Genomic DNA, 16,867 nt, shown 5'->3' with positions numbered 1-16,867 from the left:
CTTGTGAGCTGAGATATTGACACAACTGGCGATTTTAAATCAGATAAGACAGTATTATTAAAAATAACTGATCATTCAAAATGTGTATAAGAATATATGCAAGGAGTAATACACACCTTGGTGAGTTTGTGAAACAAAACAGATGTTTTTGAAAACGGATTCATTGCTAGAATTAATTCATGGGCATATCTTCAGGTTGTGATTTTTTTTTTCTGGCCTGTACCGGTATTGAGAATTGTGGTTTTTTCTTTTGTAGATATTTCAAGGTGTTGATTCAAGAAATGGATTTGAAGTTAGATCTGGGATTCTTGTATGCTATTTTAGATCTTTTTACCCAAGAAAATGCCAATGCGGTTTCATCTGAGCAAGAGGTAGGAATAAAGTTTTAGCTGTTTTAGCTCTGGTCATGAGATGAAATGCATTAATGAAAAGAAATGTAATAAAAAATTCATTGCACGATGTCACAATTATCTTCAGCATGCTAATGCAGTTGGAGTTGCTTATTACAAAGAATCTGCTTACAAAGACTTTTTTTAAAATTCAATCTTTTTTTATTCATTCTTTCATAATTTGCATGACTATGGTTGTAGGCATATAACACTTTGTATACAGTACTGTGAAAAAGTAAGTACACCCCATGAAAAGGTGTGTATTTTCAACATATTTGCATGTATGGATATTTGATCTTCGTTTCAACAATATTGATAGATAAAGTTGATCTAATTTAACAAATAATGAAAATTATTCTTTGCAATCATTCATTCAACAAAAAAAGTCAGAAATGCAATTGTGTGCTGTGGAAAAAATAGGCACACCCCCTAGCTTCAATATTTGGTGTTGCCCCCTTTGGCAGAAATCACTTCTTGTAGGCGTTTCTTGTAATTGTCTATCAGTCTCCTACATCGACTGGGATAATTTTTTGCCCACTCCTCCTTACAGAACTCCTTCAACTGCGTGATGTTTGAGGGCTTTCTTGCAAGTACTGCCCACTTCAAGTCCCCCCACAGCATTTCTATGGGGTTAAGTCCTTGTTGCAAGGTCCACTTATGGTTCAGCTTCAGCTTTTTGAAAGATGGGCCTCACATTCTCCTCAAGTATTCTCTGGTACAATGTGGAATTCATGGTTGACTCTAAGATGGCACACTGGCCAGGCCCTGAGGCAGAAAAGCAGCCCCAAACCATAATGCTTCCACCACCGTGCTTTACAGTTGGTATGAGGTTCTTTTGGTCAAAGGCAGTTTTTGGTTTTCGCCAAACATGACGTCTGGCATTGTGGCCAAGCAGCTCTACCTTTGTCTCATCTGTCCAAAGCACATTGTTCCAATAGTCCTGATCTTCACCTAGGTGTTATCTGGCAAACTTCAGTCGTGCATCTATATTCTTTTTTTTGAGAGCAAAGGCTTCTTCTTTCCTCACCCTGCATGTAGGGCAAAGTCGTGCAGTCTCTTTCGGATGGTTGATTTATGCACTTTGACATTGACTAAGGCAAGACTTAAATCCCTTGATGTTATCCTGGGGTTCTTGGAGACTTCCTGCAGCATCTTTTGGTCAGCTCTTGGGCTGAATTTGGTGGGACAACCCGGCCTGGATAGTTTGCTAGTGGTTTGAAATTTTCTCCATTTGTAGATCTTTTGGACAGTGGAGTGATTGACTACAAATAGCTCGGAAATGGCTTTAAAACCCCTCCCAGACTCATAGGCATCAACAGGCTTTCTTCTGAGGGCCTCAGAGAGCTCTTTTGATCTTGGCACGATGTAGCCACACACCTCAATTGCTAAGATCAAACCAGACCACAGGTTTCTGATGTTTATATAAGGCAGTGTCCTCCAAGTTACTCTCTAATGATGTTCTAATCATTTACCACCTGTTTTGGTGCACCTGATTCTAATTTTTGGCATTTGATGCAGTGATAAAGGTAGGGGTTTACTAACTTTTTCCATGCAAGGAAATTGCATTTCTGTTGATTTAAACAGTACAAATTAGTGCAAAATGTAATTCTTAAATGTTATTTTTTAAAATCAGATCACCTTTATCTATCAGTATTCTTGAAATGACGATCAAATATCCTTTTGTCCAAAACCGTAAAGAAAGACAAACCTTTTACTTTTTCACACCACTGTATACCCTGTATGTATTTGTATATCCTGATAAGTACATTGTTTTCGTATACAATATTATGTACAATGTGCATTCTAATTTTTTTCAGTTAATTACTGTTTTAATTAATATATGGTGTATTTTTTCCATATCCTGAAATACAATATACAAAGAATTTGTCAACTCTCCTAATGTATTTTGAATTGATTTTTAAAAATGCAAAACATTTGACGTGCACTCACATGAAGAGTAGTTTTCCAGTGATTCTGTTGTAACTATCTGTATGCGCTAATTTCTTTGAATTTTTGAAATGCTGAATGACATCTGTCTTAATTAAATTTATGTTTCTTAGGTGGAGTTGTTTGGGAAGGACCTTGAGTACCTTAAAACGGAACTGAATCATGTATCGGCCACAGACACTTCAGCAATTAGTCTTTATGAGTATTTTCACATCTCTCCCATCAAAGTGAGCAGAATATTTTTAACTTCTGTTTTTATGGTCAATAGTAAGATTAACTTATGAAAACAAATCCCTCTGAGAATAACGTTTATGATGGAGTGAATCAGGAAACTGTGATAATGACAGGGAAGAACAATAATTGGTATGCAAGCACCCTTGCTATTAATAGTGGTTGGCAGCATAATGTTCAATAAGACCTAAGAGGTCTTGTACAGTATGTCAGCTTTTATAGTGCATGTACAACACAGCTACAATATATACTGTACACTGTGCTTGTCTGTGCAGACTAAGATTGGATTGTCTCTTATATGGAGACAAAAGTTGATTTCATTTTCCCCCTCTATCCAGTTTTTGTCCCAAGATCACTACAAAGTTATGTTGTCAGGTTATGAATGACCTCTTCATGTTAAAGCTGAATGCTCCAGGCTGACTGTTGCTTTAGATTTCTTCTTTGAATCAGTTGTTTTGTATAACTACTTTTGTCTGTTCTGAAATAATCCGTTGCTTTGAAAATATAGTTTGATTTAAAATTATCTCTACTTTGGTTTAGCAAAAACCTTAATATGATCATAAGAAAGGTTACCAACAAGATGAAAGACCTCCAAATGATTTGCATTGAAAGTTTTTCCAAAGAGAATGTTTTGGATGTAATAAAGTACTGAACTATTTGAACAATTATGTATTTTTTAGCTCCAGAATGTGTAGCCTTTGATATTTTATGTCACTTATACTGTGAAACTTGCTTAACATTGTCACATTTTGTCTTCTAGCTACATTTAAGTTTTTCACTAAGCAGTGGTGGTGAAGATGGTAATAAAGAAAAGCGAAATTCAGAACTTATTCCCATTCAGTCCCTCAACCTGCTGCTTAAAAGCATTGGAGCCACTTTAACTGATGTCCAGGATGTTGTGTTTAAGTACGAAGTACTTTTACCTCTTACTTAGTGTGCTGTCATTGTCCTGTGTGTATATATGTGACTAAAATAGTGTTTAATATTTGACAGCATTCTGTAGGGCAGCTGTGTTTTTCTTACATCTTTTGTAAAATTTATATATTTCTTGGCAATTAATTCAATTGTAAAGTATTGCATTTTGCTAGAATCAAGAATTAAATATTTATTAGACATATTTATAGATTTGCAAATATCAAACTGTTAACAATATATTGTCACAAGTCTATATTTTATATCAATTTATAATTGTATACATAATAGTTGTATTTCACATTACATAAACATTAATTTGCTGCAATATTAATCTCAATCTTTCCTCTTAGACTAGCTTTCTTTGAGATGAACTTTCAGTTCTGCACAACCCAGCAGCTACAATGGGAGGTCATCAGACATTACTCTAAACAGGTACAGTAGATCCCATTTCTGCACTAATATGACATTTTAAGGAAACAGAAAGATAGATAAGTGGGTGAAGTGCAGTTCTCTGAAAGTCTATACCTAAAAATGTGTAGTGAAACTCCTTTAACAATTGTGTAAAGATCCCCCATAATAAAAATAATAATCATCATCATCATCCTGACATTTGCTACCTTCCAGTAAATTTCTGTTTACTTCTGTTTCTGTTTGTTTCATAAACAAGAGATAAGTGACAGAGGGAGGAGATCAGAGGAAGAAAAGATAGGGAAGCTTATTATAAAGATAGGGAGTTTTATCAGTCTCTTACAGTGTTTAACCTATTCTGCACAACTAGCTCAATGATAAGCTCTTGCGACATACACTGTACCACTGAGCAAAGCCTAACAATAACACAAGATCAAGAAATATTTTTTTTTTGGAACTGAGACTTAGATTATAATGTCTCTGTTGAGTCTGGTGCAAGTTTTATATATAATAAATATATAAATGTTTATATGAAGGATTTTAAGATAAGTTATTGCCATCTGGGGTGCTCAGGTACATCCAGACACAGTTGTTTGTCCCAAAACAATTGAGGGGAACTGTGAGAGTCGCAGTTCTCCATGACGGAGAATTTATAAAGTAATAGTTTCAAAAACAAAGTAACCAGTAATACATTTACCAGATGTTGGTTATGGATTTATTGATTTTCCACATACATTTGGATGTACTGTATACTGTATATAATCTGTAAAACTGATACAAATTTGAAGAATGTTTTTTTTTATTGCATTTCTTTTTTAAGGCAATCAAGCAAATGTATGTGCTTGTCCTTGGACTGGACGTCTTGGGAAATCCATTCGGGTTAATACGAGACTTGTCAGAAGGAGTTGAAGCTTTTTTCTATGAGCCCTACCAGGTTGTTTTTTCATTTTCATGCATTTTTCCCTCACACTTGGAAAAGAAATGATTTGGATAAGGCAAACAATGCATAATGAAAATGTGTTCCTCAGTGATGAAGTTTGGTGCAATTTAGGCTACATTGAACTGTGTTTTTATCATTCAAATGTGGCAGTGTAGTTCTAAGTTTACAAATTCAAGTCCTTTGTACAGATTAATATTATTTGATCCTACAGCTGTGGTTGAGCATCACATGGAAGACTGTAACTTGCCCTTTGTATAAATTGTTCTGTGCTTTACTCCACAGGGAGCTATTCAAGGTCCTGAGGAGTTTGTAGAAGGAATGGCACTAGGAGTTAAAGCCCTAGTGGGAGGGGCCGTAGGTAGGTCTTCTGTTCTGATTAATTCTTTTGCATTTTGTACGAAGGGAAAGTTACTGTTGATTTGATCAACATCCCCTACCACCACCACCACCCTCCCATCTGCACATTTTGTGTTTACCAGTTTAGATGGCTCTAAATTGAAATATACAAAGATGACAAAAACCAGAGTGGAAGCACTGCATTTTACATCACAGATCTGGAGTTCTGGAAGCTCCATGCAGTGTGTTTAAAGTGGGGGGGGGGGGGGGGTCCCGCCCCCCCGGGAAGAGCTGACAGACTGCACTGTTGCTTCCCTCAGGCGGTATAGCTGGGGCAGCGTCCAGGATCACTGGCGCCATGGCGAAAGGGGTAGCAGCCATGACTATGGACGAGGAGTACCAGCAGAAACGCAGAGAGGAGATGAACAAAGAGCCCAGCGGCTTCCGGGAGGGTATAACCCGTGGAGGAAAAGGTTTGGTATCGGTAAGTTCTGCAACCGTCTTTAACACTTCGGCATATTTCTTACTGCCTGATCTGCGCTATTTACAGTACATGCAGTGAGTGCTTTTAATATTTTTTTAATTTTCTTCAGGGATTTGTCAGTGGTATCACAGGGATAGTCACAAAACCCATAAAAGGTGAGAAATGCTCTTTTTTTTCCCCCTAATTTTTTGAGTATTTAAAAATCAAGAGGCAATTTGTTTGAGAAACTTTTTTTAACAGTTTGCTTTAAAAAAAACACTGGGGAATTATTTCAAAACAAGAAATATCCCTCCATCCATTTTCTTACTGCTCCATCCAGTTCAGGATCGCACGGATGCCAGAGCCTAGAAAGCCACAGGCATAAGGCAGGATATATCCTGGATGTGACACCATTCCGTTGCAGGGCAGACAAACTCACACCAGGACCAAATTTTCCAAAAGCCAATTAATCTACCAGTAGGTCCTTGGACTCTGGGAGGAAATCAGAATACACAGGTGAAACCCACACAAAAAACTGGGGAAAAATAAATATCCAGTAAATAATCAATGAATATGTTCAGCACCTTTTCTCTCTGATTCCAATTAAATATACGTATTTTGTACACACCGCTGTGTGGTTTTTAAGTTTTGATCTGAGTATCTTTTTATAGAAAATGCATAAGTAGAGGAGTTTGCCATACGTACTGTACATGTACTTTGGGAACCTTATTTGTGTCAATCTCTCAAGACATACACAGTAAAGCAGACGACACAGTAAGACAAACGCCACACAATGTAGACAGTACATTACAAACATAGTAAATAATAACAACCAGAACAATAAATACATTGTAGAGAACAATGAATATGTGGTAGTGGGGGTAAAAAAGCCAAAAAACATGGTAGTCCATGCAATCAGTGCATAGTGCAGAGTTGCATTGAGTTCTGAGACATTGCAGTTCCCTGTTAGGGATGTGCACTGCAGTCGGATAGAGATGGTGAATGTGCAGTGTAATGCATACTGGTCATTTTTAATGTGCTCCATATGCAGTAACTTCCTAACTTCTTACTGCAAAAATACATTTTCTGTTGAATTTTCAGGCAAAGGAAGTATGCATACCTGGGATTTCATTTAATTTTTACTACTTAATAACACAAATTACAAATGAGTAAATTACTAATTAGTTAATAAGTCTTTCCAAGCTTCCCAAGGATTTAGAAATCTAATGATCAGTAATCGCACCTTGCAAGTGGCAGAGTCTGTAGGAGCAGTTTATGGGCAGGGATGATGTGGATGTCCTCTGTGTAGGGGCTCAGAAGGAAGGAGCTGCTGGCTTCTTCAAAGGAATGGGCAAAGGACTCGTGGGGGCAGTAACACGACCGACCGGAGGCATCATCGACATGGCTAGCAGCACCTTTCAGGGCATTAAGAGGTACAAAGTGATTTGTGTTCCCACAGGCCTTAATACCTTAGCAGAGTAAGACGATGACTACATGCTCTACTCCTTCTTTTTTTTTTAGCACAGTATGACATTTTTCAGTAACAATTAAATGTATATAGAATTTAGTTACCATGAATTTTAGTAGAATTGGGTTGAATCTTTCTTTCCGTAAAAATACAAGACTTGCCTATCACCATACACAATGGTAAATCCCAAGTAGTAGATGGGGGCCTGTTTAGTCCAGTTTTTCCTTTCTAGGTTTCAAACATTCAAAATATGAACAAACAAATCAAAGAATCAGGCTACGTTTTCAGTTTGAAAAGAGACACACTGTGAAAATGAAAACATTACCAAGCTAGTGCTGGGTTTGATGTCCTTGAGCGTTAACCCAGTCCTTGCAGGTTTAACATCTGGATGTGAGCTGCCTCTGGACACCCCCCTGTGGGATATTCTAAACTGTTCTGTGTAGCTGCTGCCAGCTGGTGAAGTTTGGCAGGTTCACTTTTAACACTGGGTACCTTGTATTTTTAAGAAGACATGATTTACGTTTGTTATTTCAAAGAACAGTACTACTCAGACTCAGCCAGTAAATCCATATTGAATGTTTTTTTTTTCTCTTGATGAGAGCAGTGTGATGAGGAGCTGCAAACTTAAAAGATAAACATTTATTCAAATTAACTATGAACTAAATGCATTACAGCACAGTCTCCCACACCCTTGGAAAGAGGCTCAGTGTTTGTCAGGATTGTCAGAACCGATTTTCTGATCCTGTCCTACTACATCTGATTTATTACACCATCCCGTGTTCTAGGTCTTAGTGCTAGACTTATATTTGGTGGGTAGTTGCAGAAAATAATAATAATAATTCTTTACACTTACTGTATATAGCGCTTTTCTGGACACTCTACTCAAAGTGCTTTACAGGTAATGGGGACTCTCCTCCACCACCAACAATGTGCAGCCCCACCTGGATGATGCGACAGTAGCTATAGTGCCCCAGTACGCTCACCACACATCAGTTACTGTATACTGTATGTGGGTAGGAGAACAGAGTAATGAAGCCAGTTCATACAGTAGATGAGGATTATTTGGAGGCCATGATTGGTAAAGGCCAATGGGAAATCTGGCCAGGATGCCTGGGTAACACCCCTACGCTTTCCGAGAAACTCCCTGGGATTTTCAGTAACCACAGAGAGTCAGGACCTCGGTTTTACATCTCATCCAAAAGACAGCACCTTTTTACAGTATAGTGTCCCTGTCCCTGTGGAGGTCTCCCATCCAGGTACTGACCAGGCTCACACCTGCTTAGCTTCAGTGGGTTGTCAGTGGTGAGTTGCAGGGTGATATGGCTGCTGGCCATTAAACAACGTCCAACCTGATGTGGAGCTCTCCAACCTGCATAGCTGTCTAGACAATATAATTGCTCAGCCAGCTGTCTGTCCTTGCCATCTGGCTACTGGTCTGTAATGACTAAATGGTACAGAGTGTTCCAAGGCTAAAGTATGCTCCATATTTGTCTAACTAGTATAATCTCCAGGAGACAGCAATATTATTTGTAAGAACAGTAAAAACAAGAACACGGGCAGGACTTCACCCTAAATTCCTTATGCAAGTACCTCCTTTTTTCGGTTCTGAACCAAAAAGTCCCAAAGTCATCTTCATTTCAGCAGTGTGATTCAGCTATATTAAAGTGCCTTATAGTTCTCATGTTATCCTGTGCTATGAGTAGTGAACATATTCCTGTTTTTTTCTAAAAGGAGATAAATGTTTACTGCTAGATTTCACACCTTTAGAATGCAAAAAGATCAAAATTTTCATTGGCTCTAGTCTTTAAGAATATTCATCTTCCCTGTCTACATTAATGCCGTTGTCTTTGTAAGGCTGAATTTTGTATTAGTTTGTGTTGTTAAGTTGTTAAAAATTCTAACATATCCTTTAATTTTGTTGGTTCATCACATCCTTTATGGAGCAAAAGGTCCACAAGTGTAACATAACCAAGACTGCCACAGTGATGCAGCTTCACTTTTTTTTCTGCATCACTTCCTTGGTTTTAATGCTTTATAGGGCAACAGAAACATCCCAAGATGTGGAGAGTCTGCGGCCTCCACGCTTCATCCATGAAGACGGAGTCATCAGGCCTTACAAGGAGAGAGAGGGGGTTGGCAGCCAGATGTTACAGGTGATTTCTTCATGTCCTTTTCCTGTGATTGAAGAGAGAAGGTAGGCTATATTATCCTCTCTGGGCACAAAGGAACCTCGTGCATTTGTCCAGTTGAACTGAAGCCTTTGATGCCAAAACATCATCGAGACTCCGAATTGTGGTGTGTTCTTTGGGTTGTCCATTGTAATTGGTAACATTTTGAATATTTGCACTGCTAGTGCTTGCTTTTATAATGCATGAGAAGTCCGAAAACAAATCAAGCTTACAACTACACGTGTCCCTTGAATGATGTTCTTAGCAAGAATTAATACCATTGTTTATATTTCTTAAGTCATCTATTTATCAAATCATGATAGCTGTTGTTTCAGGCTCCTCTTGTTCATTCAATAAAACATAATATAATTAAGGGTTCAGTTTTTTAATTTAGTTTATCCTAATTTATTAGGTATTTAATAAGTCTTAACATCTGAAGCCAGTAATAAATCAGTTTTCACACATTAAACGTGTTTAATTTTAGAACCAGTAGAGCATTTAACTAAGTTTCATGTGCTGTAAGGATGTGTGTGCTCATTGGCTAGTTCCTTCGATGTTTCCCTCCAAATGTAATGCCAGGATCATGCCTTTCACTGCTCTTGTGATGATAGACAGTGCTGTGACTTCTTAGGAGCTTGTCAGCAGGTGCGCTCACATCATTTGGAGGTTACACAAACAGGTTCAATCGACAGGTTGAAAATTATATACGTTTGCTTGCCATTATTAACTGATAAAGATGTCAGTATTGCTGCGCTGCTGTAGGTGGCAGCCTGTCCTTTATTGCTCCAGTTTCTGCTTTTAAATTGCATTTAAACAAAGCACCTTCACACGCAAACGGATCCCAGTGCTCAAATTCAGTACCTGGGTGATCCAGTATCAGAATAAATGATAGCAGTGTTCGTTGCAGTAGCATTTTTGGCATCTGATAGAAAATGGAGCAAGTAAATTAGCAACGTCCTACCATGCTCTGCTTACAGTATATTCAGTTTGCGGTGTGAATCAGCAAACTAAACTGCAAACAGAAAATAATTGTGTGTTAAAAAAATCCTTGTTGCTCAGTTTAAAAAATTGCAAAAGTACCCTTTGCCTAGAAAAGTTAAAGCCCAGGCTTTTTTGTTGTTTACCAGCTTACTGCAGAAGTGAATTTTAAGGCAGTTAGCAAACAAAAATAAAGTCAGTGTTTCAAACCATACGGCATATTTTTAGAATTTTCTTATTTACAAAAAGTCAAAGATTTAGTTTTTAAACTGAACCCTTAAATAGAATTAGAAATGTAATATAAAATGTATAATATTTCTGTTAATGTTTCTTTACTAATTGGCTATTTTTATTTTTCTCACCATACAGTATGTCATATATAATTTCATGTTGATTGAAAACAGGAGCTTAATTAAATTTCACTCAGTTGCCTCAAAGCTTTATTTATCATATCATCTTTAGGATAAAAATCATGTTTTAATCTTTGACCATTCCAAATGGCAAACTTTTAGGAGCTAAATTTTTTAAAAAATCCAAACCATTGGTTATACAGTACAGTATGTATCTTCTTTAATGCCATTTGCGCCCTATGACTGCAAAGCCCGCATGATTGAACTTACATTGGCTATGTTTTCTCTTTCCTCTTTTGTCATGCTTGCAGAAAAGAATGGCCTGCACTCAGTGGATTAGGACTGACAGTGATGATGATGATGATGATGATGACAGCTAGAATAAGATTGCTAAGTGCTAGCGGTGCATGCATTCAACATAGCTTTCAGTGGTAGCTGTCACTCATACAGTCAGTTTGTGCTATCCATTGTATGATTGTAATGTCCTCAACTCTGCACCATAAAAGACTGCCAAGGGACTCTTTAACAGAGAATGTTAAGTGTCTGTTATAGATGTTTTATAAGAAAAAAACTTGGTTTGGAAATAATTTAGGAGTTGATCTACATAACATTTGTCATTTCCTTTGTAGTGAGTCTTTGTCTCCTATGGTTTTTAAAGAATCCCTTTGCTTTTCTGTCACTCATTCTCATGTCACTTCTATGCCGTTTCCTTTTGGGCTGTAATTTTCTGCTCGTGAAAACATTGATTTGTGAATTTAAACTTAATAAAATGCATTTTGAAACACTGCTTTTTAATTGTTTACTATTTTCAGGACACAAATCTCAGGAATAAAGCTTTTATTTTAAAAACATTTTTGAAACAACTATGGACACGCTGTTGTATTTTGTTTTTTGCAGGAAAGCCTGTAACCTTTTAAGAATTTCTTAAATATGTTCTCACTTCCAAGCTTTTTCCAAGCTGTCTGTTGTGTAAATAGATGTTTTGGTGATCAATGGGAGATTTGCTTTAGGACTCTGCTAATGGTAGTTTTGTCATGTTAATATGAACATACAGTAAAAGAAAAATGAACACTGGGGAGCAATGCTGAGCACAGTCCTCCAAGACGTTTTGGTTTGTTCAGAGACTGTTCATCAACACATTTTCATGAATGTGTTGAACAAGAGGTTACCTGTAGTTAGTAAGTGTTGGTGACGACGAATTATATTCAGATTATTCAATAACATGTTGTATCTGTAAACGGTTTATACTGGTTGTGCCAGAGTATTCTGGAAGGTTTCAGATGTTGACATTAATCTTCTGAGCAAATTTCTAATTTTCCATTGATGAAGACGAAGTACAGTTTTGTTTCACGTATGACTGCTTCATTGGATTATGTAGGACAACACACACACACACACACACTACGTATTTGGCAGTTTCTCTCTATTTTCATCAGATCTACAGAGGTTCAGGTTTGTGTTCAGAAATAATTCATTACAGGTAAAAAATGGAATTTAATTATTACATGACTAATAATAAAAACTAAAAAAAAAACACTATATAAAAAATCTTTTTACACTTCTTAAGGCTGTTATAATAATATGTGATACTATTTTAGTTTAAAAATGTTTATAATACTATTAAAAGGAGTGGTTGCTGAAATACAAAATAGATTTAAATACATTTGCTACAGCAGTTTTTAAAGTGCAATTAGTATTCCACCACACCACTCCAAAGGGGACAATGTAGTACTTTTCTTACTATTCATGTGTGTTCAGAATATAACTGATAAAAAATCCCTGTACACTCATCATGTCTCCATTTCCTTTCTTTAATTTAGAAAATAGAAAATGGAAGATTTGCCAAATATAAATACTTTGCTCATGCCAAGGTGAATGATTCAGACATTTTAATGATCACAAAAAGGTAATTGATTTTTTCCTCTTTGCTTTGTAGTTTTTTGCAGTATTTTCAGGTGTAAACGAACATGTATAGTGAATGACATTACAAATATCAAAAAATGAAATTACATAATTTTGTATTTCTTACATTACCTGTTTGAACTTGACATTTTTGTTATAAATTACTTTCTAAATTTAAGTATTCTAAGCTACTTTTGATTAGCTGAATTTTTATTTCTGCTTTTCAAATGATGTTTTATATCCGTTTTTAATCAAGGCATGCACTGTAAATGAAATATTTTCTTCTGAAATTTCAAGATTACGTTTTGTGGATATCAACATCTCAACTATTTTTTCTTTGTAGCTGCATATTCTTTGTGACGAAAGGAACGTTTGGACAGCTGACCTGCGAGTGGCAGTACTGCTTTGATGAATTTACCAAAGAACCCATAATTGTTGATGGAAGGCGGCTGCGTATCGAAGCAAAGGTAATTATTGAGTTCTGCGATATGCGCATATTTATCATTTCTTGAATGATGCTTAACATGATAAAAGTTTTCTCCTTTAACTGATAAATCATTAGAAAATTTTCTGTAGATTCTGTACACCGCTAACAGAGTGGATACGTGACTCATAACTCCTTTACTATGTATTGGGGAAGAGAAACCGTAAAGGTGCATTTTGGTGAACACCGGAGAGATGTAAAATATCCCCATTCTTGATAACACCTTTAGTCAGGGTTGTTAAACTTGAGTAGAGTAGGATCTTTTGAGTTGTATTATTTAAATTTATTTTAGCAGTTTATCCCATTACAATTTTCAGAAGAATGCATTTGTTTCTGGGAGATGTACTTTTAAGAAGTTGAACACTGGCAAAAAGTGTTCAATTTGTCCAGTTTGTCAGGCTGTTTTGCCAGCTCAATAACTGAGAGCTTGAGTTGAACAAGGCCAGAACACACTACAGTCATCACGCAGCTGAACTTGACACTCCTTTTCTGGATTGTTCGGTGCTCTTTCTTCACTGTAGACTTTTCTCCCGAGTTATTGTCTGGTGTAAAGCAAAACATGTACCCCTGAAGAGGTACAGCATCTTTATTGCAATTGCACTGTTTTTGTCTGTGTACTGTATAATGTGTCTATATAATACAAAACCAGTAGGTACAACTTTTCAAGAGTTTTAGAAATGGTACATGTACTTGTCCAAAGACCTGAATATCTAATGTTTCTGGGGTTTTTTTTACAAATGCTGCCTAGGAGAGAGTGAAATCTGTGTTTCATGCCAAAGAGTTTGGGAAGATAATAAACTTCAAAACACCTGAAATTGCCAAGGTATTTCGTTATTTCCTTACTTTATGTATTTTGTCCGATAGCAAACAATTTAGTGATGTCCTGGGTAGAACAAATTAGAACTGATTTAAGAACTGATTTGCACATGTAGAGGCTATATTAGTATAGAAATAGAATCATATATACAAGTAGGGTTTAAATACTACTTTGTATACATCTTAGAAAATGTGCCCACAACATTTTTGCATGTATTCCTAGTTATGTTATCTAAATGCAGACTTTTTTAACAGTGGGTACTTGCCAAATTAGAAGATGCAAGAGAGAGCCTGCCCAAATGCTGAAAGCTCCCAGCAGAAGACTGCTTGATGAAAAATGAACATCAAATCCACATTTCTCCCTTTTAGTGCCTTTGATGTTCCTGCATGCATGAGATGGATAACCATGCTGTGCAAAATGTTTAATGTTATACTAACTGAGTTTGTAAACAGTAAATTTTACTTTGTGAATTTTATTTCTAATCTGTTTATATGCGATTTCAGGAGGTTGTGCCTAATTTTCTAGTCTTCTTTGCAAAGTGCGCAGTTTCTTGGTATTAAAATTAATGGCCCTGGTGTTGTCACAACATCAACAACAGCACTGTGGTTTCACATTGAATTTTAATAGCAGTCGCTCTTGACACTACCAGATAATCAAGTGCCACACTTATTATTGTCCAGATGAAAGTGCCAGCAAATTTTCCCTTTACACCTCCATTTTTATTTTTTAAATATAATTCTGAAGTCTTTTCTAATTGCTGATGTTATGAGTAGCATTTCAGAGAGCTTTATCCCGTTACGGATGTTTTCTATTGAATGTATTTCAGTTTAATCCCATAAAGAGAAAACTCCTTGTTTTCATATCTGTTTAATTATTTTCTGTTTAGGCAAAAGTTCCTGCATGTTGATACTGTTATGAATAGCAGTATGCTATGTACAGAAGCATGTTATTTTTATAGCCCACAAGATGCATCTTTTCTTCTTTGGAGTTTTTACTGGTTTTGTTGTATATTGTTCAAATCTATCAAAAATATAACAATATCAAAAAGGTTCTTTTGGGTTTTACATAGTACCATTGGACTGTACATTCAGTCCTAACGAAAAAAATGTGTATATTAAGAACATCTCTTAAGTTGTAATTTACAAAGCTGTAAAGTTAAAAGTGATAAAATTTAATCGACTACTACTCAGAGTTATACATTAATAGCCATACCAGACAAAAGTGTGTTATTTTTTTGTTTTTGTTCATTTAACCTAACAGTGGGGACACATTTTTCATAAAGCTCATAATCGTTGAATGTTCCTTTGCTTTAAGTGTTCAGAAATAAACAGGCAAAGTGAAGTGTATTGTGTACTATAATGGTGATCACTGGTGATGTCTGGACTGTTCCCAACAATTGTTCCTTAACCTTGCATTTTTTAATAAAGACCGAATTAATCTACCGATCTGCTCTTCAATTGTTGTTTATACCAAAATAAATTTGTGATTGATTACATTACAACATTTTCCAATTGCAACCACAATTTAGTTAAAGCCAGAAATGAACAAAAAAAAAAGACTTAAATTGCACTTAGGTAGTTGGTCAGGCTTCTACATTTACAGCAATTGTATATGGTTTCCAACATGTGGTTTATGGGCTTCATGATCCAGAAGTAACCTTCCCAAATTTGCCAAAACCGTAATTCCCAAAATTCATTCATCTTGCATTTCTACACAAGCAGAAGGATTTTCACCAAACCAAGATGTTTCCAATCATGGACAAAAAGTTCAGCTTTTGATTTGCTTACACAGAGATAATTCTTCCAGTAGTCTTGTGGATAGTCTAATTGTTTTTTTTGAGAATCGTGAGGAGCAACACTGCTCTTCTGAGAGAGCAATGGTTTCTTACTGGCTGCTCTCTCATGAAAAAGCATTCCTGTTCAATCTTTTCCTGGTGGCTGAGGTAAGATCAGTCACATTAGCCACAGCAAGAGAAGACATTAGCCGGTAGATCCTTTTTTAGAGCCAGTAGATTTTACTCTGGGATTCTTTTGCAGGGCTGATCTTGGGGAGATCTTGGCAGGACAACCAGTACTGAGTAGAGTCACTGTGTTTTTGAATGTTTTAGTTTCATTAAACATACTGATAATGTTTAGAAAATTGATTTTTACCTCTTTCCAGACTAATGAGCAACAACTGCTCTTTGTTTGAGGTCCTCTGAAATCTTTTTTGATTGTAGCATGATACGTATTCCCATAACTGTATGGTGAAAACCAAATATGCCAAATTTTTAACCATTATATAGTACAGGGCAGCACAAATTAAGGCCTTGTTTGTCACCCAAATTACTAATCCACCCAATTATAATTATCCTCTTAATTGTGCAAAATAAACTCATTAAGGGGTTCACTCATTAATTCACACACACTGATTTTTCTTAATACAACATTGCATCTAAACACATTGGAGTGGTAAATATAAAAACCTCTGGTTATTTAAGAAATACCTGTTTTGTTTAAACAAGGATATCATGGTAAGAAATTGTAAGTCCCATAATTAAATTTGCAGCTTACAAATGTTTTTGACACTATAATCTGTGTAATGATTTCATCAGTTGTATGTCTACAGGTTAATAGAGAGAGAGTTTAATATTTCACAATATTGTTACAAAAGGAGGTTACAAAAATAGAGAAAATCAAGAAATGATTTGGCAGGTAAATCAATAAGTAAAATAATCATAACCTCCAACTTGTAAATAATTTTTGCCAAGAATATACCCATGCAGCTAGTATAGTAAGAGGCACATGTATTCTTTGTTCTCTGGTACAGCTTTGGTGATGAGGCAGTAGGGTTGAACAAATATTTATTAATAATGACCACAGACACTAAACTACACACACAACATAAACATACAGCACAGAAGTTATGCTATTTACAAATTTACAATTAAAGCATCTCAGAGGCCTAATATCCTCACCACCAAGTATTTGACACTTAATGCCTACAAAGGCCAAAAGAAGAGAAAAGCTTTCTTCTAAAGTAAACAAAATTCAACATGCAGCTAAAACTCTCCTATGTAAATGGCAGAAGCC

The 16,867-nt window shown here is 36.1% G+C and overlaps 1 protein-coding gene across 2 annotated transcripts in view; it reads left to right on the top strand.

Moving 5' to 3' along the window:
- Positions 1-15,238, top strand: part of vps13a (vacuolar protein sorting 13 homolog A) — a 71,456-nt gene extending 56,218 nt beyond the window's left edge. Inside the window, exons 59-72 of one of the 2 annotated variants that reach the window (XM_088910682.1) lie at positions 257-371; positions 2,450-2,563; positions 3,328-3,473; positions 3,833-3,914; positions 4,711-4,824; positions 5,113-5,188; positions 5,487-5,650; positions 5,760-5,805; positions 6,939-7,062; positions 9,136-9,250; positions 12,414-12,499; positions 12,839-12,962; positions 13,728-13,802; positions 14,051-15,238. In XM_088910682.1, coding sequence (XP_088766808.1) covers positions 257-371; positions 2,450-2,563; positions 3,328-3,473; positions 3,833-3,914; positions 4,711-4,824; positions 5,113-5,188; positions 5,487-5,650; positions 5,760-5,805; positions 6,939-7,062; positions 9,136-9,250; positions 12,414-12,499; positions 12,839-12,962; positions 13,728-13,802; positions 14,051-14,101 — 1,432 coding nt within the window. In that variant the 3' untranslated portion in view covers positions 14,102-15,238. Of the gene's footprint in view, positions 1-256; positions 372-2,449; positions 2,564-3,327; positions 3,474-3,832; positions 3,915-4,710; positions 4,825-5,112; positions 5,189-5,486; positions 5,651-5,759; positions 5,806-6,938; positions 7,063-9,135; positions 9,251-10,904; positions 11,375-12,413; positions 12,500-12,838; positions 12,963-13,727; positions 13,803-14,050 lie in introns of those variants that run through there. The other variant, XM_088910683.1, reaches the window with a different exon arrangement.
- The last annotated feature ends 1,629 nt before the right edge of the window (positions 15,239-16,867 follow it).

The sequence above is a fragment of the Atractosteus spatula genome, chromosome 3 (assembly GCF_055471065.1).
Source record: "Atractosteus spatula isolate fAtrSpa1 chromosome 3, fAtrSpa1.hap1, whole genome shotgun sequence".
Taxonomy (NCBI): Eukaryota; Metazoa; Chordata; class Actinopteri; order Semionotiformes; family Lepisosteidae; genus Atractosteus; species Atractosteus spatula.
Note: the sequence above shows the minus strand (reverse complement) of the source record. Positions and strands in the feature narration are given on the sequence as shown.